Raw genomic sequence first — 27,870 nt, forward strand, 5'->3', positions numbered from 1 at the left:
TGGTCATGGGATGCCAAAACCTCTTCAACATCATGTTCGTCAGCTTCCACAAGCCAAACTCACTTTGTCCTTACTTCGTTCACCACGATCGAAACACTTAATTATGTCTAGTTTTACACTGAGTAAACATCCTTACGAGCTCTTTTAGGCTTTTCCGATACCACAGAACTCATCTTGCAAACGGCTGCTCACAGGCATGTGTTAAAGCAACGCCGTTCCGAATCCCGGGAGAACGGCTGCTCAGGGCGCGCGCTGCCTTTTATCGCGTGCTGATTTTTTATCGCGCCCTGCTTTTTGTTTTGTAACACTGAAAACACCTTCTGAAAATGAAAACAAGGTACTAATGTAGGTCTTTTGTAACAGTGAGATTTCGTAAAGCAAACGTTCGAAAAGTGGGGGACACCTGTATAGGACATGTTTTACTGTGGATACAGATACTTGTCTACCTGTTTCCTCCAGCATCTTCACAAGGTCCTTTGCTGTTGTTCTGGGATTGATTTGCACTTTTCGCGCCAAAGTACGTTCATCTCTAAGAGACAGAATGCGTCTGCTTCCTGAGTGGTATGACAGCTGCGTGGTCCCGTAGTGTTTATATTTGCGTACTATTGTTTGTACAGATGAACGTGGTACCTTCAGGCATTTGGAAATCTCCCAAGGATGAACCGGACTTGACATCATTTTCTGACTTCAATCCGACAGAAAATTTGTGGGCAGAACTGAAAAAGCGTGAGCGAGCAAGGAGGCCTACAAACCTGACTCAGTTACACCAGTTCTGTCTGGAGGAATGAAACAAAATTCCAGCAACTTCCTGTGAGAAGCTTCTGAAAGGCTATCCAAAACATTTGACCAAAGTTTAACAATTTAAAGGCAATGCTACCAAATACTAACAAAGTGTACGTAAACCTCTGACCCACTGGGAAAGTGATGAAAGAGACAAAAGCTGAAATAAATCATTCTACCTACTATTATTCTGACATTTCACATTCTTAAGATAAAGTAGTGATCCTAACTGACCTAAGTTAGGGAATGTTTTCTAGGATTAAATGTCAGGAATTGTGAAAAACTGAGTTTCAATGTATTTGGCTAAGGTGTAAGTAAACTTTTGACTTCAACTGTACAGTTACAATTGTAATTTGTTTAAAAGAAGATGCATCACAATGTACTGCTGCCATAAAACATATTTCATGACATATGCCAGTGAAATTAAACACAATGCTGATTGTGATTCCGTAAGATTTTTTCCCCCAATACCTCCTTACAACTTATGTTAGCATTTGGAATTACCCATCTTATCCATTCTGCTCTTCTGGCACCTCACATGTCATCAGCAAAATTAAAAAATCTCAGTGACAGCCCCATAGATTACTTACCTTGCTTCCCTAGCAGCCTAGAACACATTTCATGAGGCCATAGAAATTTACTGAACTTGAAACCCATTAAGACAGATATATAGCTTAGTTGTGCACTTAATATTTTGGCAATATTTGAGTAATATTGTAAATATATCGTTTGATTAAGCATCCTTTGTTGTTTATATAATGCATTGTGGGTAATATGTATAAGTATGCGAATGGCATACGTCATCACACTACCATGTCATAAGTGTGAACCTCGCTAAAGGTAAAAAAGTTTACACGAATCTCTTAGGCTCCCTTGTTTCTCTTTCAATTAGTTTTAATGTTTTGGGGTTACAAACATAACAGCGGTGAGGAGGAAGTTTTAAATAAGCCTGTTGAAATACAGTGACATGTTCAAGTTTAAAAAAAAAATGTGCAGCGAGATGCCTGAATTGGAAAAAAAAGGCAGAAAATGGGCAAATTAACCGGTTCATAAACAGTGAGTATGGGCTGATGATAATCATAGATTTTTAAAAAAGAGCAGAAATGGCTGGCTGCATCAGAAAGATAGATGTGTTCAATTGCACAGTGGATAACTGGCTAATGTATACTGAGTGAATTGAGCAAATGAAATAGCAAATGAAAAGTGAGTGCATATAGTTTACCTTGAAGTTTAACGGCTCCAACCAAACCATCCAAAATGAACTTTGCTGATATTGTGAAAGTAACGCAGGAACATAAAGAACAAAAACCATTGTTAATTGGAGAATGCTTTAGGTTTCATAACTGGACTCAAAAGGAAGAGGAGTCCATTTCAATGTACATGGCTGAATTGAAGAAGCTGTCTGAGCATTATCAGTTCAGTGATAGGCTTAATGATGCACAGAGAGATTGTTTAGTTTGTAGAATCTCATAAGAAAGCTTTCAAAAATGGCTCGTACCTGAAACACACCTCACATTTAAAAGAGCAGTTGAAATTGCTTCATCAATGGAAACAGCAGATAAAGATGCAATTGAGTTGCAGTTAAGAATGAAAGTGAGTGTGGACAAAATTGCAACATCGAAACAGAAACCAGCCTGGCCAAACAAACTGAGTTACTGTCGTAGCAGGGGCTCACATTAACCAGACCAATACAGGTTTAAAGGCAAAACTTGCAGGAAATGCAGCAAAGTAGGGCACATAAAAGAGCATGTCAGGCAGACAGAAATAAATGAACTGTACAGGGAAGAGAAATAGATAAAATGTCAAGTTGCAATTTCAAAAATGGCAATAATCTGCATGCCTTTGATTACAAATCTGATTATGATAAATGTGACACCGGACTAAGTAGCCTTGAGATTTACGTTGTGAAAAGTAAAATGAGCCTAGCAATACTTACATCAGAAGTGAACAGCAAATTAATTAAAATGGAATTAGACACTGTCTTGGTCATTTGTCATTCCACAAAAGGAGTTTGAATGGCATTTCAAAGATACTGAACAGAAACCTGTAGATATCCAACTAAGAACTTACAATGGAGAAAAGCTAACTCCTGTGGGAATGACACTAGTAACAATGAAATTTAACAACTAACAAGTCACATTGAACTTGTATGTGGTAAAAGCAAGAAGGCCAGCGTTGTGGGAGCGTGACCGTCTGAGACAACTACAACTTGATTAGAGATCCATCCACTACTTGGATGTCACATCCCCTATAATAGAGTCATCTGAAAGCGAGTTAATGAAGGTACTGGATGATGCTACAGCTTTGTTCAAGGATGGCATTGGAAATCTCAAACAGATCAAGGGTAAGTGTTACATAAAAATGCCACACCCAAGTTTTACAAAGTCTGTTCAGTTCCTTATGCCATCTGTGATAAAGCAGCCAGTGAACTAGATCGCATGGACATTGAAGGAATTCTTTCCACAGTTGTGTGTAGCCCATGGGTAATGCCAGTCATCCCAGTAGCCAAGAAAAATGGTTCTGTCAGGATCTGTGGTGACGTTAAAGTCACTATCAATCCAGTACTGAAAGTAGATCAATACTCTCTGCCTAGGATAGAGGACGTCTTTGGAAACCTTTCTGGAGGGAACCATTTTAGCAAAGTGGACTTAGTTGAGGCCTACCTACAGATGGAGATGAAAGAAGAGTCCAAATGTTTCTCATCATAAACATTCACAAAAGGCTTTATTTCTATAACAAGCTTATTATTGGAGTAGCACCTGCACTGCATTCTGCCCAAATGTTGCAAAGCTGATCAGGCACTCAGTGTTACCTGGATGACATCATTGTTACCAGTAAGGACAACAAGGAAAATCTCCAAAATCTTAAAACAGTGTTAAAAAGATTAGAAGACTATGGACTCAGAGTACAATGCAACAAGTGTGAATTCTTTAAACCAAGCATCACTTACTGTGGTCACACTATTGACACATAAGAATTACACAAGCGCGCTGAGAAAAATTCAAACAGTGGTAGATGCCTCAAAGCCAAAGGAAGTCACACAGTTTCAGTCCTTTTTAGGATATGTCAATTAGTATAACATGCTCCTGCCAAACCTGGCTACTGTGCTCCACCCCTTGAACTTACTGCCACGGATCGGGAATGAATAGTAATGGACAAAGCAGTGTGAGGTGGCTTTCCAAAAGGTAAAAGAAATGGTGATGTCAGATACTGTACTCATACATTATGATCCACATTGTCCAGTGAAGCTTGCCTGTGACACCTCGCCTTATGGTAAGATGCAGTCATGTCACATGTGAGTGATGGAAGTGTATGCCTCATAGCCCTTGCATCCAGTAACCACTGGGGAGAAAAATTACTTACACATTGGTAAAGAGACCTTGAGTATGGTTTGGGGGGGGGGAGGGGAGTGTAAAACATGTCAGTACTTGTATGGGAGGGAGTTTATCCTCATTACTAATCATCAAGCACTAGTGTCCATTTTCAATTCACATAAGGGTGTTCCACGAACAGCAGCAGTACAGATGCAGCAATGGGCTCTGTTTCCCGGAGGACTCAATTATAAGTCTGAATTTAAGAGGACATCTAATCATGGAAGTGTTTATGGACTTTCCTGTTTACCTTGCTGCTGCTTGTGTGTGGGAAGGGCGGCTTTGGAGTTCTAATGTTTTAACTGTTACTCATTCTTTGGGGCACTCCTCTGTTTTTGTGGATGTCTGTGACAAAAAAGAACTTCAGGATGTATATTGTATATATTTCTCTGACATTAAGTGTACCTATTGAAAAGGATATATCTGAAAAATTTATAAGAGGAACCACCTCTTGACATATTCTCCCTAACGCAAATCAAAAGTCTCCGTGTTACAACTGATTCAAAGGAAAACCAGAAAAGACCCCACATTATCTTAGGTCTACATGGCCACACAAAATGGCTAGAATGTGTAGTAGAAATCCGAGTCACCCCATCTTTATCAGCACTGGGATGAACTTGCCCTTGACAGAGGATGCCTTACAAGGGAATTGAGAGTTGTTGTACTATCCAGGCTGAGAGCTAAATTATTGGAGAAGCTACATGCCGGTCAACTAGGTGTGGTCAAAGTGAAAGCGGTGCCTTAAGCTTTGTCTGGTGGCCTGGGATAGATTAGCAAATTGAGCAGTTTGCCATGCACTGTTAAAGGTGCCAACACGTCCAGAAGATCCCAAGGGCAGCACCTCTCCATCCCTTGGAATGGTCTGCATTGCCCTGGCAGAGGATTCAAGTGGATTTTGCCAGACTATTCATGGGCACAAATTTATTGGTAGTTGTAGATGGCCACAAGTGTTCTCAATAGCCTCCAATATAGCTCTTTTCAAGGATGTGTTCAGTAGTCAGTATCAATGGACCACAGTTTGTTGCCTAACAGTTTCAGTCATTCCTGAAAATGGATGGAATACGTCATATTACATCTGCACCGTACCACCTGACTACAAATGGCTTGGCGGAAAGGTTTGTTCAAAGTCTACTGAATGTGCTGCAAGCAATGTCAACAGAACACACTACACTGGCACTGAATCAGAAGCTCGCCAGTTTCCTCTTTGTTTTTCGCAATGCAGCTACTGCACAACCAACAACTTATCAGCTTTGCTGTTCCTGGGTCGTCCCTAGTGCTCAGGCTTGGATTTTCTCAAATCCAATCTCAGAAGATTTTTTTGCAGGACAAAGAGCTGAGACAAATTGAGCGCTCCTCAACAAGGAGGTTTGATATTTCACTCCTGGACAAGTTGTTGTGATGAAGGATTCCAAAGGTGATCAAAATTGGGTACATGAAAGGGTTAAGAACAGAACTAGACCACTCCCCAACACAGTGGAGATTGCATCTAATGTCATCTGGAGATGACACATTGACCAGTTGAGGAGAGCAGAGTCAATTGTTAGAGAAGAAAGGTGTCTAGAACTGTCAGAGCCACTTCTGCAGTGTCACAGTCAATTCCTACAACCATAGTCATACTTTATTGATCCCAGGGGAAATTGGTTTTCGTTACAGTTGCACCATAAATAATTAAATAGTAATATGTAAATTATGCCAGGAAATAAGTCCAGGACCAGCCTATTGGGTCAGGGTGTCTGACACTCCAAGGGAGGAGTTGTAAAGTTTGATGGCCACAGACAGGAATGACTTCCTATGACGCTCTGTGTTGCATCTTGGTGGAATGAGTCTCTGGCTGAATGTACTCCTGTGCCCAACCAGTACATCATGTAGTGGATGGGAGACATTGTCCAAGATGGCATTGTCTCCCATCCACTACATAATGGAGGATCATGGAGGAGGTCCTAGAACCTGAGATTGTTACACAGTCACAAGTTTCACCTGCCAAGCAGAGTGATCCTCCTTATCAAGAAAGACATTACCCATAAGAGTAAGAAATCCTCCACCGCAATTAAATATCTAGGCCCGAATTGGCAAATTTAAAATTTACTATCCCTATCATGAACCAGAGGGGCAAGTCAGCACTGGATAAAGTTAATGCTGACTGCTCTTGTTACCAGTAGGTCTAGCCAGCAAGAGACTGGCCATAGGGAGATCCTGGCCAATGAAGGCATTGTGTTTGCACTCCCTAGATTTTGTTCTCATGCTTTGAGAGCTGGTCTTAATTATTGTTCCCTTACTTTTAGTATGCAATGGATTGTACTCACATTAAAAAAAATATACATTTATATGGGTGTGTATATAGTTGTATAGTATACCGTGTGTAGTTGTAACACACACACACACACACACAATGAGAACAATAGGTTACATACTGGTATTTGAGTTGAATTGTATTCTATATTGATTTGGAGTTTATAGGTAAGCAGAGAGGAGTGTTCTCTATTTAATATTTTAGTAATATTGTAAATATATTGTTTGATTAAGCACTCTTTGTTGTTTACATAACCTTTTGTAGGTTAAATGTAAAAGTGCATAAATGGCATATGTCATCAAGCCACCACATATCAAGTGTGCACCTTGCTAAAAGTAAAAATGAAGTTTACACGCATTTCTCGGGCTCCCTTATTTTCCCTTAGATTAATTTTATGTTTTGGAGTTACAAAATATAACAGGCTTCTTCCCTTTCTTTTCTGATCCTGATGAAGGGTCTTCGACCAAAATGTCGATTGTTTATTCATTTCCATTGATTCTGCTTGACCTGCTGAACTTAGTGTGTGTTGCCCTGGATTTCCATCACCTGCAGGATTTTTTGTGTTTAAGACATTAATTAACTTCTTTTTAATGTAATTTCATTGTATCTCTTCCCGACCTCTCTATCTGTTACATCCTTGGTGAATACAGAAGACAAGTACTCATTTAAGACTCTACCGGTATCTTCTGGCTCCAAGTACAGTTCTGCACTTCAGTGCTTAATGATTCCAGTTCTTTACCATAAATAATCACCCCATTTCTCTTAATACAGGTAGGAAATGACTTGAATTTTTTCTTAATGTTGTTGCCCAGTGATACTTCATGCTGCATTTTTCCCGTTTCTAGCTTCTTTCTTGATTTCACTGCTGCACTTTATGTACATTTGAAGGTCTCTGCATCTGTCCAATGCTTCACTGTTTTTAAATCCAGCCCTCAATGCCTCTTGACACCCAGGGTTCCTTAGACACGTTATCATTACCTTTCACTCCAACTTCCCGTTGTTTCACATTTGGATGATTACCCCTTATCGGTTAGAAATTTACCAGCAAGTTACTGCTCCAGGCCTAATTTTGCCAGGTCTTGTCCTATGACATTGAAGTAAGTCTCTTTCCAACTCAGGACAACCTTTATTTCTTTTCGTTACTACCTCACCCTCATCTCCAAGACGCTCTCACACTTAAAGTTCAACCTTCTTATCTGGGTATATTCCACAATATTATATCCAGTATTCCCCCTTCTGGTAGGACAATCAACATACAAATTGGAAAAAGTCCTGGATGTATTTTGAAAAATTCCTCCCTCTTCACATTAAGCCAATCCCAACTGATAATGGAGAAGCTGGAATCCCCAAACTTCTACAAATTGTCACTCGTACACATCTCTGTGGGTTATCTACACATCTTCTTTATTTCCCACTGAATGTTAGGAGGCTTGCAATTTACCTTCAGCAAAGAGAACATTTTCCCACATACCCACATTCAGTACGTCAGCCTTTTTGGTAATAAGAGAATTGGGAAATTTGATGGACCTGTGAGAGAATAGTCTTCAGGGAAATAAGTGAGGGAACAGGACTGATATGATTTCTCTGATAGCCAACACAGTGGCTCAGTAGGCCAAATGGTGTCACACTACATCATAAAGAAATCTGAGGAAATATGAGAAGAATAAAACAAGAGTTATAGAGTAATCCAACATAAAGAGGCCTTTCGATCAATCATATGCATGCTGACCATCAAGTGTCTGTCTGTACTAATGTCCATTGCCTTTCATGATTTGTTGATTTATGTGGAAGATACTTAAATGCTGTGAGAGCCCCAGTCTCACTTAGCCAGTATGTTCCAGAATATCTCATGGTTGTCAGAGACAACAACGCCGGCACTTTTGACACGGTATTTACCCAACCCTAGGGAGTGGTTACATGCTGCACCAAGTATAAAAATTCAGTGCCGGTTACACTTTCTTCCTCCAGCCTGACCATTACTGAATGGATCAAATTATATGATATGGGCAGAATGGCAGAAAAGAGCTATAAATGACTATAAAATGTCACCCCAACATACAGCTTCCCTCTATAGATGGTCTCACCAACCTTTAGGATCTAAAAATACCCATTTATTTTCAAAAAGACCATTACAAATGGAAGTAGTTAACAAAGGTGTAAGCTTAATGAATTTATATATGCTCACAGTCAACTGTTTGGGGCACTTGCATACCAACAGCCTTGAGTTAGTCAAAAAGCAGAATATAAAACCTTGATACTATAACCTTTCAATAATTGAGTCTACATCTCATAAGACTTACCATTATCCAATGTGTTCACACAACCCCAAATTGTACTTTGTAATCTAGCTGTTAGCTCTTCTTTTTGCAAAGATGTCAACATAGCATCTCTGGTGAGAGAGTCCAGGACAGATGTCACCATCTTCAATTTGTCTCTGTTTTCCTGCTGAGCAAGCCGCTTGAGGAAATAAAGGCGTTTTGCCATGAACTTCCAACGCATCAACTTATCCACAATAACCTAGTTAATGAAAAGTAAATGAAAAGTAGGTGATTGTAATAAAGTTTAACTTTTGATACGTATTATGTAAATCGTTATCAATATATGGTTATATAACATAGCCACACAGCTATAGAATAAGCATTTATAACTTTGCTGATTTAATGTGGTGGTAGTGATTTTCTTCCAGTGTTTTAGACCACAATGGTCTAGTGTTTGGGCTAACTATTGCTGGAAGTTCTCACTGAATTTAAAGTTTATAATAAAACAACTGTTACAATATATCACGTTTCTTTTATGGCTAGTAAATTGCATGAGTGGCAAGCACTTTTCATCTCTATCTAAGAGCATATGTTTAAGAGCTCCAAATTATTTGGATAAGTGATGGATTAGGGTACAGTCAGATTTGGGAACAGCTTCTTTCCAACTGTGATAAGACTGCTGAACGGATCCTGACCCGGATCTGGGCCGTACCCTCCAAATATCCGGACCTGCCTCTCAGTTTTTTTGCACTACCTTACTTTCCATTTTTCTATTTTCTATTTATGATTTATAATTTCAATTTTTAACATTTACTATCGATTTGTAATCCAGGGAGCGGGAAGCACAGAATCAGATATCGCTGTGATGATTGTACGTTCTAGTATCAATTGTTTGGCGACAATAAAGTATAAAGTATAGAATTGTTATTTTTCTTGTAATTTACTGTTCCCATCTTTGTTTGTATTTTTATATAATCACCTATATACATGTAATTGTTCGCAAATTTTCCCAGCAATTATAATACAACTGCCTGTGTAGTTTTATTCTGGAAGCTTTTTAGTTTTCTGTAGCAGGTGTTAGGCCACTTGAATCTGGCTACTTTATTGGTTAGTTGTTATCACTCAAATTTTTGTTATCTCTGGTCTGAGCATGAGTTGCTCATGACAGCTTTTACCTTAGTCTTTTTTTTTGTTTGTTCTTCGTTCTTGTAACACTTAATAAAACTGCTTAGAAATAATAAGCTTTATACCTCACTCTTGACTTCTGAAGAACCTTTGGGTCACAAAAGCACCAAGGTGATGGAAGGAACACCAATGCTGCCATTCAGGTTGATTTCCAGTATTCAATTTGATTTTTTTCTCCAAAGCGGCTTACCTACAGACTTTATCACAATCATAATCTAAACATGAAGTAAGACCTAATTGAAATCAAAAGGTAGATGGCAGAAATCGAAAATAACAACAGAATTGAGAAAGGGGCTTTGACCTGAAGTATTAATCTATTTTGCTTCCTGCAGGTGCTGCCTAACCAGCCGCCTGATCTTTGTTCATCATGCAACAAAGGCTCCCCATGGAAGAAAAGAAAAATAAGCGGAAATTTTCACCAAGCAACTGAGGAAAGTCAATGGTTATCACAAGGAGAATCCTCCAATAGCCAGTTTTATTTGAATACTAAGTAAGATCGGTGTGCTTGTATAAAGTCAGTTGTCAGAGCCCAAGAACATTAACCTTGTGGAACCTCGAACAAATCATATTCAGTTATTATTAATTAATTTTGCTTTCTCATACCATCAGTAGATTGTTCCCTGATGATTTGACTATTTTCAGCTCTAATCAGAATACTCCAACAATGAAGCATAATGCACCAAATTAGAATACTGACAAGGTGGCTAGTCATATTCATTCCACATAAATGCCAAAAATGACCACTATGAACATACAAATCAGTTAACATAAAATGTTGTTACATTCCTGAACATATTTAATTTTTATTTCAATATTTTCCTTCAATGTATAGTGCAGATAAAATGTCAGCTTTGGTTATAACAAGTCAGCCGAGAGACATGTGCCACATAAGCAGTCCATGCCTACATGCAGTATTAATGGCTAGCAGATTTTCTGTCAAGACTAGTATGGAACTTTTATAGTTTGATACATTTCCCATTGAGCTCAGCAATAGTAGAGTGAAGCTGTTAGCAACAAGATTTCTGAGTTTTTAACAACCAAAAGGAACAATTTTGTTCTCCCTAGTCCACAAAAAATCCCTAGAAAAATGTTTCTACCCTTCCTTTTTGATGGGTATACAACCAACTTGTTGATGAAATCTTACTTTGTGGCACTGCCAATAATTTCTCTTTTGTTTTCCAATACCGCACTAATAGCTTGTCTTATTGTGTGCTCCATAGTGCATCACACTGTAGGTCGAATATTGGGGAAATGCTACCTTTGTGAACAAATAGCCTGCAATTGAACTTGTCATTGCTACGAAATAAAGGTTCAAAATGCCTGCACACTGGAATATTTTATTATTGCTACTTACCATGACCCGCAAAGTCAGAGTGTCAGTTAGCATGCTCTCCACCTGGGACATTTTGTCCCCTATGTTTTGCATTATCTCCTTCACAGTGATTTCAGTGAGCTCAGAGTGTTTCAGAAGTATTTCAGTTTGCTGGAAGAATTTACTCATCTGAGAGACAAACAAATAAATGAAAAATAAATCCTTAATTTATCTGCTTGAAGCCCAGGAGACGCAGTGCTGAACATACGTCTAGCAGCCCAGGTGATGTAAATTAAAGTGATCTCAGGTGCCTGTATTCTCATGTGGTGTTGGACGAAACCTTATAGAGTGAAAGCCTTCACTGCGATGTGTATTATTAGATGAAGTGATAACTTGCAATTTGAATTAATCCAAAAATAGTTTTGGAGAACTTAACCTCTGGTGTGTATTACGATGTAGAAAAATACACAAAAGCCACAAAGTACATCATATAAGAAGGTGCTGCATAACCAGGAGGCTATCCCCACTCACGGGGAAAGCTTTGGGAGTAAACTCCAAGGAAAAATCTGGAGCTGGAGTCCCTAAGCAGTCCCACATGGGTCTCATACTGAGATACAATGTGATATACTGTACATATGTGGAAAGAGTCAAAGAACTTGGGGTTAATTCATGATGTCTGCACTGAAAGAGAAGGCATAGTCATGCACTGTTTTGTGATGCTTCTTCAAAGCTCCGCTGAGCTGACATTGGTAATCTGGTGGCCTGTCTTCCGCTTCTGTCTGGGCAGAGTTTGTATGATTCCCTTGTATCTAGATGAGTTTCCACAGGCTGCTCCCGTATCTTCCCATATCCAAAAGATATTATGACAAGTTAATTGAGCACTGTGAATTACTCCTGGTATAGATAAATGCAACAGATTGACACAGAATAGGGGATGATTAGATTACACTAGCTTATTGTCATATACAACAGGGTGAAATCTCCTTTACAACTGCTTCCTCTCATCTTAAATCTACAGTATACAGTCTTGACTTTAATATGACCACCATTGGATTAATGTCCATAAGCTACACAAATTGGATTGTTAAAAATGATAAAGTACATCCGCACACATGCTGCTGATCTATTACGATAAATGAGTTTGCCATGTTGCTGTGATTTACCCATGGATTCCTTATTGTTTGAGAGTTGCACACACCTTTTCTGTATCCTCCCATTTCTTTGAGTTCATCTTGGGAAAGCGGACAAATTTTTAACGACTGAAATGTTAACCTTTGCTAAAATGGAAGGAGGTATGTCCAACTGCATGCCTATTCTTCATCCATGATAACTGCATCAGCAGTTGTGTGAGCAAGGTGAATGTTCAAGTTAATTAAATAGCCTGATCTCATCAGGTCAAGTCACCACTCCTACTATTACTGCATTACAAAACTGCCTCTACACGACCAAGTATTACCTGTTGTATGGCATATTGCAAATAATCTCGTTCATCCCTTTCAATTTCTTCCAAGGTATAAAGGCAATCAGCCTCTTCCCTGTCAGCTACATCTGGCAACACTGACTGATGTTTCTGCAGCAGTTCTTGTAATTCCTTTCAATAAGAACAGTTTTAATTAGTTATTAAAGTTTCTAGATGCAACTGTAAAGAATTGAAGACATGTCCATCAAAAAAGTTACTAGACTTTATTTTTAAAGTTAAAATATATTTCTTATAATATTGATGAATCAATTATGTGGAAAATGATGTTCACCTCACTTTACACTTTTCCATCCACTGCACTTTGACCTAGAAGCTTTTTGCTAGACTATGCAATAACCACCCTAAGGTTGGTCATTATAAAGCACACAGAAGGTTGGCCCACTTTCCTATAAAGATTTTGTCTCTGGCTGCCTGGTAGATATTATGGAATTCCCAGTTGGGAACTGTAGAAGCAACTCATTTCCTACTGTTCAAAAAGATATTGCCGGACTCTATGAGTTAGAACTTTATATTTAAAAACTTCAATTTACCAGAATCAAACTTCAAATGAAACCATTTTAAGTAGTATTCAAAATATTAGTCTAAATTTTTTTCTCAAAATTAAGTATGAATACTTAAATATTTAATCACTTTTTTTCTCTTCTACCAATTCTCAAAGGCAAGAAACCCAAGGATAAAGCTCAGGAACAAAGAGTGATCACTTTTATAAAGATATACAGCATGCTAACATGTTCCTCAGCCTAATGAGCCCATGCCAACTCATTACACTCATGTGGCTAATTAACCTACTAACCTATATGCCTTTGGAAAGCAGAAGGAAACCAGAGCACCCAGAGGAAATCCACACAGCCATGAGAAAAACATACAAAGTCCTTACAGACAGCTGCGGAATCGAACCTGGGTCACTGGCGCTATAATAGTGTTATGCTAATCGCTATGCTGCTGTGGTCCACTTTGCAATATTCCTCAAAATGGTTCACAGGAAGTAAAGAAGCAGACATGTACACAAATCGCAGAGATGTGTTATAGCACTAGGGGATTTTGACATCCCCAATATTAATTTGAATTGTTTTAATGTGAAAGGTGGGACTTTTAGAGGGCATCCAGGAAATTTTTAAGCCAAATCACAGATAATCTGAGTTAGTAATGTGCAGTAATGAATATAGTTTTAGGGAATGTAGCAGGCAAGTGGTGGGAGTTTTGGAAAAAGTGACCTTACTCTGAGATTCAAGTTGGACATTTACAATGTATGAATGGGTTCTAGGAGAATTGGGGAATAGAATATCCTGAGGGTGACAGCTGATGGGGAAAGAAGGCATGCAGGATGACTGCCATCATTAGAAGAGGCTCAGGATATAAGGTTAGGGAGCTTTCATGCAACTTTATAAAACAATGTTTAGGCCACAGCTGCAAAATAAAACTCTAAAGCAACACACACAAAACTCAGTAGGCCAAACAGCATCTATGGAAAAGAGTAAACAGATGACGTTTTGGGCCAAGACACTTCAGAACTGGAAAGGAAGGGGAAGGAGTCAGACTAAGGTGGTGAAAAAACACTTTTTTGTAGCAGACAGAGTGAAGGTGCTCAACAAAGCAGTCTCCCAGTCTCTGTCAGGTCTCACAGTCTACATTGGGCCTCACTAATATTCAGGCCACAATGGGAGCACCAAACACAGTCAGCTCATCTGGAAGGACTGTTCGGGGCCCTGAATGGTAGGGAGGTAGGAGGTGTGGCACTTGTTCTGCTTGCAAGGAGGAGGACCAGGAGGTAGATCAGTGGGGAGGGATGAGCCGACATGGGAGTTGCGTAGGAGCGACCTCTGCAGAAAGTGGAAAGTGATGGGGACAGCAAGATGAGATTAGTGGTGAGATCCTGTTGGAGATGGTAGAGAATTATGTGCTGGATGAGGAGGCTAGTGGGGTAGTAGGTGAGGACAAGAGGAATCCTATCCCTGGTATGGCGGCGGGAGGATGCAATGAGGGCAGATGTGCGCAAAATGGAAGAGATGAGGGTGAAGGTAGTGTTGATAGTGGAGGAAGGGGAACCCCTTTCTTTGAAGGAGGAGGATATCTCAGTTGTTCTGGAATGAAAACCTCCATCCTGGGAGCAGATGCATTGGAGATGGAGGAACTGAGAGAAGGGAATGGCATTTTTAAAAGTGACAGGGTGGGAAGAAGCATAGTCCACATAGCTGTGAGTGTCACTGGGTTTATAAAAGATAACAGTAGATAGACTGCCTCCAGAGATAGAGACAGGGAGATCCAGAAAGGAGAGACAGGTGTTGGAAATGGACCAAGTAAATTTGAGGGCAGGGTGGAAGTTGAAGGCAAAGTTGATGAAGTTGATGAGCTCAGCAAGGATGCAGGAAGCAGCACCAATGCATTTGTTGATGTAGCATAGGAAAAGTTGGGGAGCAATTCCAGGATAGGGTTGGACAATGGACTGTTCTATGTAGCTAACAACAAGGCATATTGGGATCCATGTGAATGCCCAATGCTACACCTTTGGTTTAGAGTAAGTGGGAGGAGCTGAAGGAGAAATTGTTGAAGGTGAGGACCAGTGGTGGTGGTGGAGGGAAACTCTTCAGGTCTGTTGTCCAGAAAGAAGTGGAGAGCTTTAAGGGCCTCCTCATAGGGTATGGAGGAGTGCAGGGACTGGATATTCATAGTGAAAATGAGGGGATTGGAACTTAAAGGTCATTGAAAAGATTGAGAGTGTGTGAAGTGTCATGGATGTAGGTAGGAAGGAACTGAATTGGGGGGGGGGGAGGAGATAAAACTGAGTCAAGATATACAGATGCAATTTCAATGGGACAGCAGGAGACAAAAATGATGGGCCTACCTGGACAGTCAGGTTTGTGGATCTTGTGTAGGAGGTAGAAATGGGAGTTGCAGGGTAAGGGAACTATGAGGTTGGTGGTAGTGGATGTGAGATCACCAGGGTCAATAAGGTCAGTGAAGGTGCAGGAGACAATGGCTTGGTGCTCCTTAGTGGGAGTCCTGTTAAAGGGATGAGCAAGAGGAGGTGTTTGAGAGTTGCTGTCTGGCCTCAGCAAGGAGGAGGTCAGTCCACCAGACTGCGACAGCAACCCCCCCCCCCCCCGTCATTATCTGCAGGTTTGATGGGGAGGATAGGATTGGGATTAGTGCAGATAAAGCAGAGAGCAGCCTGTTCAGAGGAAGTGAGGTTAAAATTGGAGAGAGGAGTGTTAAAGTCAAGACAGATGATGCCTCATTGGCAGTTAGCGATAAGAGAAAATGATCTAGAGCAGGTAAAAGACCAGAGCGGGGTGTCCAGGAAGAGGAGGAAGGTTGAAGACGAGGGAAAGGGTCATCGGTGTGGGCTGGAGAGTCTTTGCCAAACAAGTAGACATGGAGACGGAGGCGGCGGAAGAAGAGCTCAGTGTTATGGCGGGTGGACAAAGGTGAAGCCCTAACTGAGGTCAGAATGTTCTGCTTCAGAGAGGGGAAGGTCAGAGGGAATCAGGCAATAAAACTCTGATCATTTGCTGAATGTTTGGAAATCCTGATGGTTCAGCATTTGGTTCACTGGGTAACATTCTCCCTTGAGACTTAACAGAGTCACGGTTCCTACTCTTGCAACTAACTGGAAACCTGGTACATCCTCCACCTGGACTCACCATGAACCTGGTTCACATACAATATTCCCGAGTCTTACTGGCCTCACTGGGGGATGCTATTACAATGGAACATTTAAAAAAATCGAATTAAAAGTGTGTTGGATCATCCAATGGTCTGGAAAAATTTGCCAGTCTGACACAAAAGTCCTGAGTATGGCACAGTACAGTCCTGGCTGCCAAAGTACAAGAAGAAAAAGACTGCCCTGGAGAAGGTGTAGACAAGATACACCAGGATGTTATCTGAAAAGTAGCATTTTGATTGAGGAGAGACTGTATAGGCTGGAGATAGGGTAGATCATGGGAATATTTTCCTCACGGCAGAGTATTTAAAACTAGAGGGAATAGATTTAAAATGTAAGTTATGGCTTACAGGGAATCTGAAGTTTTTTTTATATATTAGAACCTGGGACACACTGCCTGAATGAAGTGTAGAGGCAGGTAGTCTCACGATTAAAAAGTATCTAGATGAGCATTTGAGTCATCAAGGTATAGAAGGTTATTGATCAGTATAGATGGGCACTTGATGATTGGAATAGAAACAGTGGGCCAAAAGGCCTGCCTCTGCTCTGTATGACGCCATGAAATTTTTCTGAAACCTCAAGTGACCATCAGGTTTGACCAGCCAAAAGTAATCATTATTTTATATAGAGCAACTGGGAGGAGGGCTCCTCAGTTAACATACATATACAACACTGCACTATTACATTAATGCCAATGGCTATTCACTCTGATAAGGAAAGCAGAAGAGACTGCATGAACATTACCTTCTCTTTCATGGAAAGAAAATCCCTGTAGACATTCTCAGCAATTTTCTCTCTTAAATACAAATTATTCAGTTCCATTCTTAATAACTGAAGAAATATCTAAAGAAAAGAAATTGATGAATTCAGAGCCCCAGGGTAGTTAAAAAATGACATAGGCAGCATAATGTAGCAGTCTAAAATGTCCACCTGCTTCAAGTAGGCTTTAATTATGCCAGTGCCCAAGCAGAACATGGTAACCTGCCTCAATGACTACCATCCAGTTGCACTTACATCAACTGTATGATGTGCATTGACAAGTTGGTGATGAAACAGAGTTCTGCCTGAGGAGCAACTTGGAACCGCTCCAATTTGCTGACAGTCACAACAAGTCAACAGCAAATGCAATTTCATTGGCTCATCACTCATTGGAACATTTGGACAGTGAAGATGCATATTCCATGAAGCTCTTCATTTTCTACAGCTCAGTATTCAATACTATCATCCTCTCAAAAATAATCAATAAGCTCCAAGACCTAGGCCTCAATACTTCCTGGCGCAACTGGATCCTTGATTTCCTCACTTGCAGACCCCAGTTGGTTTGGATTTACAACATCTCCCCCACAATCTCCATCAACACAGGCACACTACAAGGCTGTGTGCTTAGCTCCCTGCTCTATTCATTTTACACTTGTGGTTGTGTGACTTAGGTACAGCTCCAATGCTATATTTAAGTTTGCTGACATCACTACTGTTGTTGGCTGAATCAAAGATGGGGATAATCAGCATATAGGAGGGAGATTGAAAATCAGACTGAATGGTGGCACGACAATAACCCCTCACTCACTGTCAGCAGAACCAAAGTGCTGATTATTGACTACAGGAGGAGGAAACTGAAGGTCCATGAGCCAGTCCTCATCAGGCTATCAGAGGTGGTGAGGGTCAGCAACTTTAAATTCCCTAGCATTGATCATTTCAGAGGACCTGTCCTGGTTCCAGCACATTAGTGCCCTTACAAAGAAGGGACAGTAGCACCTCTACTTTCTAAAAAGTTTGTGAAGATTCAGCATGTCATTTAAAACTTTGACAAACTTCTATATACGGACTGGTTGCATCACAGTCTGGTATGGAAACACCAATGCCCTTGAATGGAAAAGCCTACAAAAAGTAGTGGTACAGCCCAGACCATCACAGGTAAAGCCCTTCCCACCACTGAACACATCTACAAGGAGCACCGTGACAGGACAGCAGCGTCCAACATCAAGGGCCCCCCCACCACTGAGGCCAGCTTCCTTCTAGATGCTGCCATCAGGTCGATGATACAGGAGCCTCAGGACTCACAGCAGCAGGTTCAGGAACAGTTATTGTCTCTCAACCATCGGCTCTTAAACCAGAGGAGATAACTTCATTCAACCTTAATTGACCCAACAATAAACTGTTACCACAATCTATGGATTCACTTTCAAGGACTCTTCATTTCATGTTCTCAATATTTATTGCTTAGTTATTTATCATTATTTAGTTTAGTTTATTTTTCTCTCTTTGTATTTGTACAGTCTGTTGACTTTTGTACAGTGGTTGTCCATCTTATGTGCGGTTTTTCATCGATTCTATTGTCTTTCTTAGTATTTACTCCGAAAGGCTGCAAGAAAATTCATCTCAGGGTAGTATATGGTGAGATACATGTACTTGGATAATAAAATGACTTTGAACTTTTAAGAAACATGAATTATGATTTTTTTCCAATCTCGCTCACTCCCCAAGTTATGGTAGGGTTCTCTTCCTGTGAATTGTTTGTCCCCTGAACAATTCACAAGTTAGATTTATGACTGCAGACTGCGCTCCTACATGGCAGAAGATGCCTTCAGCCCCGAAACACTTGTCCAGTCTTCCATTTGCTATATGTACGGTCTGTACACAAGCTTGGCATTCACAAGTTGGGTGGACCTGATATATTGGTGGGTAAAGAGTGGTACAGTCTGTATGGCCTTACATAGAGAACAATGCAGTCTTAGAACATTGCAAAAGAGGCTAATGCACAAACTGCAATGAGTTATGCATGGTGAGACCCTGAGATAGGTCATATTGAAATTCTTCAAATCCAAGAGCATTGTTCTTGTAAAATTCTTGTCCTGGCATCTAAAATGAGACCATGATATGGTCAGATGAGAAGTCTGCCATATTTCACTTCAGCCAACACAATGATACCTATATTTTTCTTGTTTTAGGTATTTAACATCCACTTTAGTTCCTTAACAAATGTAGACCTACCGTACATTTTTCTTGATGCATGTCTGTATCTAATTGTCTCAAGTCTTGCAGACTAAGTCTGTACAGGCCAAGATCTGCCTCAGGACTGTTAAATATGAAGAAAAGACGTAAGAAGTACAAACAAGCAACACCAAATAATAGGAAATAAATTTTGAAAAGCTAGAAGTTATGTGTGAGGTTATTACTTGCCTGGCCCAGAACCATTGCCATGGTTCGAGGGCCAGCCTTCCACTTGGAACTCAGCTGCCAGTGGATGACATTGCTTATGGCAGCTCAGTCTACGTGGCTGGCTGTGCTGACAGACCAGCAGCAGAAGCAAGGTGAAGTGCCAGATCCAGCTTTCAAAGCTGCTACTGTTATTCATATTTTTAACATTCACAAATATTCAAGTACCACAGAAGACTTGTAGAGTAAGTTATAATAGAAATGATTAAAAAATTAAAATGTTAAAATAACACACTTGAACACTTTAACTCATTAAAATCAAATAAAAATCTGGAGCTAATTTTCTCCCCAAACTTCCATTCTGATTTCAATGGGCTAGCTGCAAGTTTATTGGACAGATATCCCAACCCAAAAGCTGGAAAATCCACAGACACTGGCACCACCCTAACAGCCTCTCACAAACAGACCCCAGGTGGAAGGCTGGGGCACACACGCCTTTTCAGCAGAGGCCAGTTATGGCCTTATCTACCAGTAGATCTAGTCAGATCCTGGTGGATGGTCTCAATTATTTTAAAATGAGGGCTTCATTAAACGTGTACGTATGATTTTAAACTAATTCAGATGATCTAATTTTTCATCTAAGATTAGAAAATTAGAAATACTTCAGCAAATGCAAGGACCAAATTAAATTTGTATTGTTTGACTCTATTTTGCCGTGGCCAAGTGGTTAAGGCATTGGACTAGCTACCTGAAGGTGGTGAGTTCGAGCCCAGCTGAGGAACATGTTGTGTCCTTGAGCACGGCACTTAATCACACATTGCTCTGCGATGACACTGGTGCCAAGCTGTATGGGTCCTAATGCCCTTCCCTTGGACAACATTGGTGTTGTGGAGAGGGGAGACTTGCAGTATGGGCAACTGCTGGTCTTCCACACAATCTTGCCCTTGCCTTGGAGAGTGAAGACTTCCCAGGCGCAGATCCATGGTTTCGCAAGACTAACAGATGCCTTTAATTTATTTTGCATGACTAAATTCACACGACCTCATGAAATTCATTTTTATAGCCACACATTTATATCTAGTAAACATGCATTGAAAATAATCTACCTTGAATAGCCCAGTATTTCTGGGAAGAATGTTATCATTAAAACTTTTGTATCCTCATTATACATTTTAGGATCCAGTGGTGAATAATTCCCTGCAAAATAATTGCTATTTCCTTCTTCCATTTCACCAGGTGCCTCAGAGCCCGACAGAACAAAATCTTCTTTTGCCCTTTTGCTGTAGTCTTGTTGTTTGAAGTTCTCTAACAGAGAAGGGTTAGAAGATCCATCTGCTAATGGCTGCAATAAAATGCACACAAAATATTAATAATTAAGTAATATAACATTTACGCAACATTGTGATAAAATAATAAATTATCCCATGTGGCTTGAAAGGAGGAGAAATTTTATTGAGGTTGGTGAACCTGTGGAATTTTCTCCCACATGGAAGGTAACTGTAACTGTTACTGTCTACAACAGATGTATCACTTGAATATAGGCTGCAAAATATAGATTGATTTTTAGACACAAAAAGCATCAAAGAATATGGGAAAAAATGAGAATATGTTGCCAAGATAGAGGATCAGTTAATGATGGTATTGAATGACATTTCAGGCTTGATCGGCTGACTGGCCTATTCCTTTACCTATAACAACAGGAATTCTGCAGATGCTGGAAATTCAAGCAACACACATCAAAGTTGCTGGTGAACGCAGCAGGCCAGGCAGCATCTCTAGGAAGAGGTACAGTCGACGTTTCAGGCCAAGACCCGCCTGAAACGTCGACTGTACCTCTTCCTAGAGATGCTGCCTGGCCTGCTGCGTTCACCAGCAACTTTGATGTGTGTTCCTTCACCTATATTCTGGTTTGCTATGTGGTGAATACCATTTTGAATTTTAATCATTTAACTTGGTTCGTTCTAATTATTTCAAATTGACATCTAACATGATGCAGAACACCAGAAACTGGGTGACAGTCAGGAAGGGGAAAGTGGTTCAGGAGCCAGTGCAGAGTACCCCTGTGGCTATCCCCCTCAACAAAAGGTATTTTATTTTGGATACTGTTGGGAGGCGGGGTGGGGGTTGACCTTACAGAGGAAAGTCACAGTGGTTGTGTCTCTGCACTGAGTCTGGCTCTGTGACTCAGAAGGGAAGGGGGGAGTGTGAAAGGCATGCTGTGGTGATAGGGGATCATTAGAGGAATGGACAGCAGGTTCTTTGAGCGAATACAATATTCCCAGATGGTATGTTGCCTCCAGGGTGCCAAGGCTAAGGACATCTCGGATCAAGTCCTCAGCATTCTTAAGTGGAAGGGTGAACAGCCAGTGGTTATGGTCCATGGACAGTGCCTATAAAAAGTATTCACCCCCTTGGAAGTTTTCATGTTTTATTGTTTAACAACATTAAATCACAGTGGATTTAATTTGATCTCTACAAAGTGATCTAAATTAATTACAAATATAAAACACAAAATAATTGATTGCATAAGTATTCACCCCCTTCAAGTCAGTATTTAGTAGATGCACCTTTGTCAGCAAATACAGCCTTCAGTCTGTGTGGATAGGTCTCTATCAGCCTTACACATCTGGACACTGCAATTTTTTCACATTCTTCTTTACAAAACTGCAAACTTTTCAAGTCCAGCTATAAATTCTCAACTGGAATTCTGACTTGGCCATTCCAGGGCATTAACCTTTTTTGATTTTAAACCATTCCTGTGTAGTTTTGGCTTTATGCTTGGGGCCATTGTCTTGTTGGAAAACAGATCATCTCCCAAGTCACAGTTCTCTTGAGGACCGCATTAGGTTTTCCTCCAGGATTTCTCCTGGCCACTTAGTCTGATGGCCAGAAAGCTCAATTTTGGTTTCATCAGACCACAGAACCTTCTTCCAGCTGACTTCAGAGTTTCCCACATACCTTCTGAAACTCTAGCCAAGATTTCATGTCATTTTTTTTTTTCCCCCAACAGTGGCTTTCTCTTTGCCACTCTCACATAAAGCTGCGACTGGTGAATCACCTGGGCAGCAGTTGCTGTATGTGCAGTCTCTCCCATCTCAGCTTCTGAAGCTTGTAACTCCTCCAGAGTTGTCATAGGTCTCTTGGTAGCCTCCCTCACTTGTCAGTTCATTGGCTATATTTAAGAGGGAGTTAGATATGGCCCTTGTGGTTAAAGGGATCAGGGGGTATGGAGGGAAGGCTGGTGCAGGGTTCTGAGTTGGATGATCAGCCATGATCATACTGAATGGCGGTGCAGGCTCGAAGGGCCGAATGGCCTACTCCTGCACCTACCTCTTCTTGTACGGTCACTCAGTTTTTGAGGACGGCCAGATCTAGCCAGATTTACAGCTGTGTCATATTCTTTTCATTTCTTGATGATTGACTTAACTGTACTCCAAGAGATATTCAGTGACTTCAAAATTTTCATTTCTCATTTCCTGACTTGTGCTTTTCAATAATCTTTTTCTGGAGTTGCTTGGAGTGTTCTTTTGTCTTCATGGTGTAGTCTTTGCCAGGATACTGACTCAACAGCAGTTGGACCTTCCAGATACAGGTGTATTTTTACAGCAATAAATTGAAGCACCTTGACTGCACACAGGTTTAGATATAGCTAGGACATTTTAACTAATTATGTGACTTCTAAAACTAATTGGCTGCACCTGTGATGATTTGGTGTGTCATATTAAAAGGGGGGGTGAATACGTATACAGTCAATTATTTTGTGTTTTATATTTGTAATATAGATCACTTTTATAGATCTGTTTTCACTTTGACATGAATGAGACTTTTTCTGTTGATCAGCATCCAAAGAGCTAAATTATATCTACTAGGATTCAATGTTGTAAAACAATAAAACATAAAAACATCTGGGGGGGGGGTGAATACTTTTTATAGGCACTCCAAGTACCAATGACATGGGTAGGACGAGTGATGAGGTTCTTCATAGGGAGTTCAGGGAGTTAAGTACTAAGTTAAAGGGCAGGACCTCCAGAGTTGTGATCTCAGGATTGCTACCTGTGCCACATGCTAGTGAGGCCTGAACTAGGACGATTATACAGTTCAATAAATGGCTAAGAGGTTGGTGTAGGATAGGAGGAAGGGCATACGATTTTTGGATCACTGGGCTCTCTTCCAGGGAAGGTGGGACCTGTACAGAAGGGACAGTTTGCACCTGAACAGGGTGGGAGGGGGGGATTTTGTCAATGCTGCGCGGTGGGGTTTAAACTAGAATTGCAGGGGGGTGGCTACCAGAGTGCCAGAACAGTTAGTGGGGAGGTTGCGGAGCAGATGTTGGTAAGACCTCAAGTAAATTTAGGAATTTAAAAATCGAGCATAGGGCAACTGGTGTCCTGAGCTGTCTGCGTATATTTCAATGCGAGAAGTATCATAGAAAAGGTGGGTGATAGTGCTGAAGATGAGGTAGCTGGTTTACAGATAGAGGTGATTTGTAGTCAGGAGAGGCTGTTGATAGGCAACATTGAGGTCAACAGGATGAGGTGCAATGGAAAAAGGAGACAAAATCGAAAGGGATGAATACAGGACTGAAGGTGTTATATTTGAAAGCATGCAGTATACAGAATAAGGTAGATGAACCTCTGGCACGGTTGCACATTGATAGATATGATGTTGCAGTTATCACTGAATCAAGGCTGAAATGAGATTATAGCTGGGAACATAATGTCCAAGGATGCACATTGTATTGAACGGACGGACAGGATGGTAGAGGGGGTGTTGGTAAAAAATGAAGTCAAATTATTAGAAAGAGGTGACACAGGAGTGGAAGGTGTTAAATCATTGAGGCTAAAGCCAAGAAACTGCAAGGGTAAAAAGACCCTGATTGGAGTTGTATACAGACCCCTAAACAGTAGTAAGGATGTGGTCTACAAATTACAATGGGAGATAGAAAATGCATGCTAAAAGAGCAACGTTACAATAGTCATGAGATATTTCAATATGCAGGTAGATTGGGAAAATCAGTTTGATGCGGGATTTTAAGAGGGGAAATTCCTAGAATGCTTAAGGAGATGGCTTTTTAAAACAACTGGTGGTTGAGCCCACTAGGAGATCAGCCATTCTGGATTGGATTGGATGAGTTGGTTTCGATTAGAGAACTTAGGGTAAAATTATGATTGAATTCACCCTGACATTTGAGAAGGAGAACCTAAAGACAGATGTATCAGTTTTACAGTGGAGTACAGGGAATCATAGAGGCACGAGAGAGGAGTTATTAAGAACCGATTGGTTAAAAACACTGGCAGGGATGACAACAGAGCAGCAGTGACTGGAATCTCTGGAAGCAATATGGAAGGTATGGGAGATATACATGCCAAAGAGGAAGAAGTATTCTAAAGGCAAAATGACACAACCGTGTCTAAGAAGAGAACTCAAAGCCAACACAAACGCCAAAGAAAGGGCATAAAATAGAGCAAAAAATAGTGGTAAATTAGAGGATTGAGAAGCTTTCAAAAACAAACAGAAAACAACTACAAAAGTCATTAAGAAGGTAAAGGTGGATTACAAAAGTAAGTTAGCCAATAATATTCAAGAGGATACCAAAAGTTTCTTCAGATATATAAAGTGTAAAAGAGAGGTCAGAGTGGATATCGGACTGCTGGAAGACTATGTTGGACAGGAGGTAATGGGGGACAAGCAAATGGCGGATGAACTTATAAGTATTTTGCATCAGTCTTCACTGAGGAAGACACTAGCAGTATAGTGAAATTCCATGTGTCAGGCATCATGAAGTGTGTGAAATAACCATTACTAGATGGAAGGTTCTTTGGAAACTGAAAGGTCTGAAGGTAGATAAGTCATCTAGACATATAGTATCTAGACATGATGTATACCCTAGGGTTCTGAAAGAGGCGGCTGCAGAGACTGTGGAGGCATTAGTAATCTTTCAAGTATCACTACCTCCTGGAATGGTTCCAGAAGACTGGAAGATTGCAAATGTCACTCCACAAAAGAAGGGAAAGAGGCAGAAGAAAGGAAACTATAGACCTCAGTGGTTTGGAAAATGTTGGGAGTCGATTATTAAGGATGAAGGCTCAGTGTATTTGGAAGCACATGATAAAATCGGCTGTGGTCAGCATGGTTTCCTCAAGGGAAAATCTTGCCTGACAAATCTGTTGGAATTCTTTGCAGGAATAACATGTAGGGTAGACAAAGGAGAATTGGTGGGCGTTATTTACTTGGATTTTTAGAAGGCTTTTGACAAGGTGCCACATGTGAGGCTGCTTAACAAGCTACTAGCCTGGTATTACAGAAAAGACTCTAGCATGGATAAAGCAGCGGCTGATTGGCAGTAGGCGAAGAGTGGGAATACAGAGAGCTTTTCTGATTGGCTGCCAGTGACTAGTGGTGTTCCACAGGGGCCTGTGTTGAGACCAATTCTTTTTAGGTTATATGTCAGTGATTTAGATGATGGAACTGATGGCTTTTTTTGAAGGTAGGTGGGGGGCAGGTAGTCTTGAGGTAGTAGATAGACTACAAAGGGACTTAGATTAGGAGAGTAGGCAAAGGATTGGCAGACGAAATAGCGTCAGGAATTGTATGGTCATGTACTTTGGTAGAAGAAATGAAAGGGTTGCCTATTTTCTAAATGGAGAGAAAAAGCAAAAAAACCTGAGACACAAGGGGACTTGGGAGACCTTGTGTAGGATTCCCTAAAGGTTAACTTGCAGGTTGAGTCTGTGGTGAGGAAGGTAAATGCAATGTTAGCAGTCATTTCAAGAGGACTAGAATACAAAAGCTAGGATGTAATATTGAGACTTTACAAAGCACTAGTGAAGCCTCACTTGGAGTATTGTGAGCAGTTTTGGGCCCTGTATCTTAGACAAGACATACTGAAACTGGAAAGGGTTCAAAGGAGGTTCACAAAAATTATTCCAGGATTGAATGGCTTGTCATATGAAGGGTGTTTGATGGACCTGGGTCCGTATTCACTGGAATTCAGAAGAATGAGGGGTGACCCTATTGAAACCTATCAAATGGTGAAAGGCCTTGTTGGAATGGATGTGGAGTGGATCTGGTGGGAGCACCTAAGACCAGAGGACATAGCCTCAGGATAGAGGGGCGTCCTTTTAGAGTGGAGCTGAGGAAGAGTTTCTTCAGTCAGAGAGTGGTGGTGGATCTGTGGAATTCTTTGCCAAGGGCAGCTTTGGAGCCAAGTCTTTATGTATGTTTAATGCAGAGGTTGATGGATTCTTGATTGGTCAAGGTATGAAGGGATATGGGGAGAAAGCAGGATAGTGGAGCTGGGAGGAAAATTGGATCAGCCATGATGAAATGGCGGAGCAGCCTCATTGGGCCAGATGGCCGGATTCTACTGTATCTTCTGGTCTTATTGTCTTATAAGCTAACCAATTGTGCAGCCTGATTCTTCAAAAACATATTCCAGGAGTACATGCATTTTATCAGTCTAAAGGTAATCATTCACAAAAAAGTGAAAATCTGCAGATGCTGGAAATCCAAGCAAAACACACAAAATGCTGGAGGAACTCAGCAGGCCAGGCAGTATCTATGGAAAAGAGTACAGTCGACATTACGGAACGAGACCTTTTATCAGGACAGTTGAAGGGTCTCAGCCCAAAATGTCAACTGTACTCGTTTACATAGATGCTGCCTGGCCTGCTGAGTTCCTCAGCATTTTGTGTGTGTTAAGGTAACCATTGCTAGATATGAATGAAAAGGAAAAGAATATTCAGCTTGGTATTGAATGGCAATAATTGTTACTGTTTATAACAACAAATGCATCACTTACCCTAAATTTTTGATTAATGGGATATATGATTTTTGCTTTCAATGCAAAAGCAGCCACATTACTGTTGATTGATAATTCATCTTCCTGTAAAGCAACATATATTAGCATATCACAACACACTCTACGGTAGAAGCACTTAAGTTCCCTAACTTTTGTAGGTAGCTCTGAACATAATAAAGATTACACAAGTCATGAAGGTAGATTACAGCCGGGAACTCTACATCCAAGAATACATACCCTATCAAAAAGAGAGGCAGGTGGGCAGAGAGGGTGGAGTGACTCTTCTGATAAAAATACGAAATCAAATCCTTGGCAAGAAGTGACATAGGATCAGGGAATGTAGAATATTTGTGGGTAGGGCTAAAAGAAACTGACAGGAGTTATAGACACACTTCCGAATAATGGCCAGGATATGGGATACAAATTGCAACAGGAGACAGAAAACATGTAAAAAAGGTAATGTTATGATGGTCATAGGGGATTTCAATATGTATGTCTATTGGGAAAATCAGGTTGACAGTGAATCTCAAGAGAAGTAACTTGTGGAATGCCAGTGAAGTAATTCGAGCAGCTTGT

General features: G+C 40.6%; 1 protein-coding gene across 3 annotated transcripts in view; it reads right to left on the reverse strand.

Moving 5' to 3' along the window:
* LOC140196679 (evC complex member EVC-like) overlaps positions 1-27,870 on the reverse strand; it is a 65,578-nt gene that overhangs the window by 28,005 nt on the left and 9,703 nt on the right. For all 3 annotated transcript variants that reach the window (XM_072256288.1, XM_072256287.1, XM_072256286.1), the window contains 7 exons: positions 27,295-27,378; positions 20,600-20,835; positions 19,329-19,413; positions 17,082-17,180; positions 12,653-12,787; positions 11,239-11,385; positions 8,742-8,958 (listed from right to left, as the gene is read on the reverse strand). In XM_072256288.1, coding sequence (XP_072112389.1) covers positions 8,742-8,958; positions 11,239-11,385; positions 12,653-12,787; positions 17,082-17,180; positions 19,329-19,413; positions 20,600-20,835; positions 27,295-27,378 — 1,003 coding nt within the window. The remainder of the gene's footprint in view (positions 1-8,741; positions 8,959-11,238; positions 11,386-12,652; positions 12,788-17,081; positions 17,181-19,328; positions 19,414-20,599; positions 20,836-27,294; positions 27,379-27,870) is intronic.

The sequence above is a fragment of the Mobula birostris genome, chromosome 4 (genome assembly GCF_030028105.1).
Source record: "Mobula birostris isolate sMobBir1 chromosome 4, sMobBir1.hap1, whole genome shotgun sequence".
Classification (NCBI taxonomy): Eukaryota; Metazoa; Chordata; class Chondrichthyes; order Myliobatiformes; family Myliobatidae; genus Mobula; species Mobula birostris.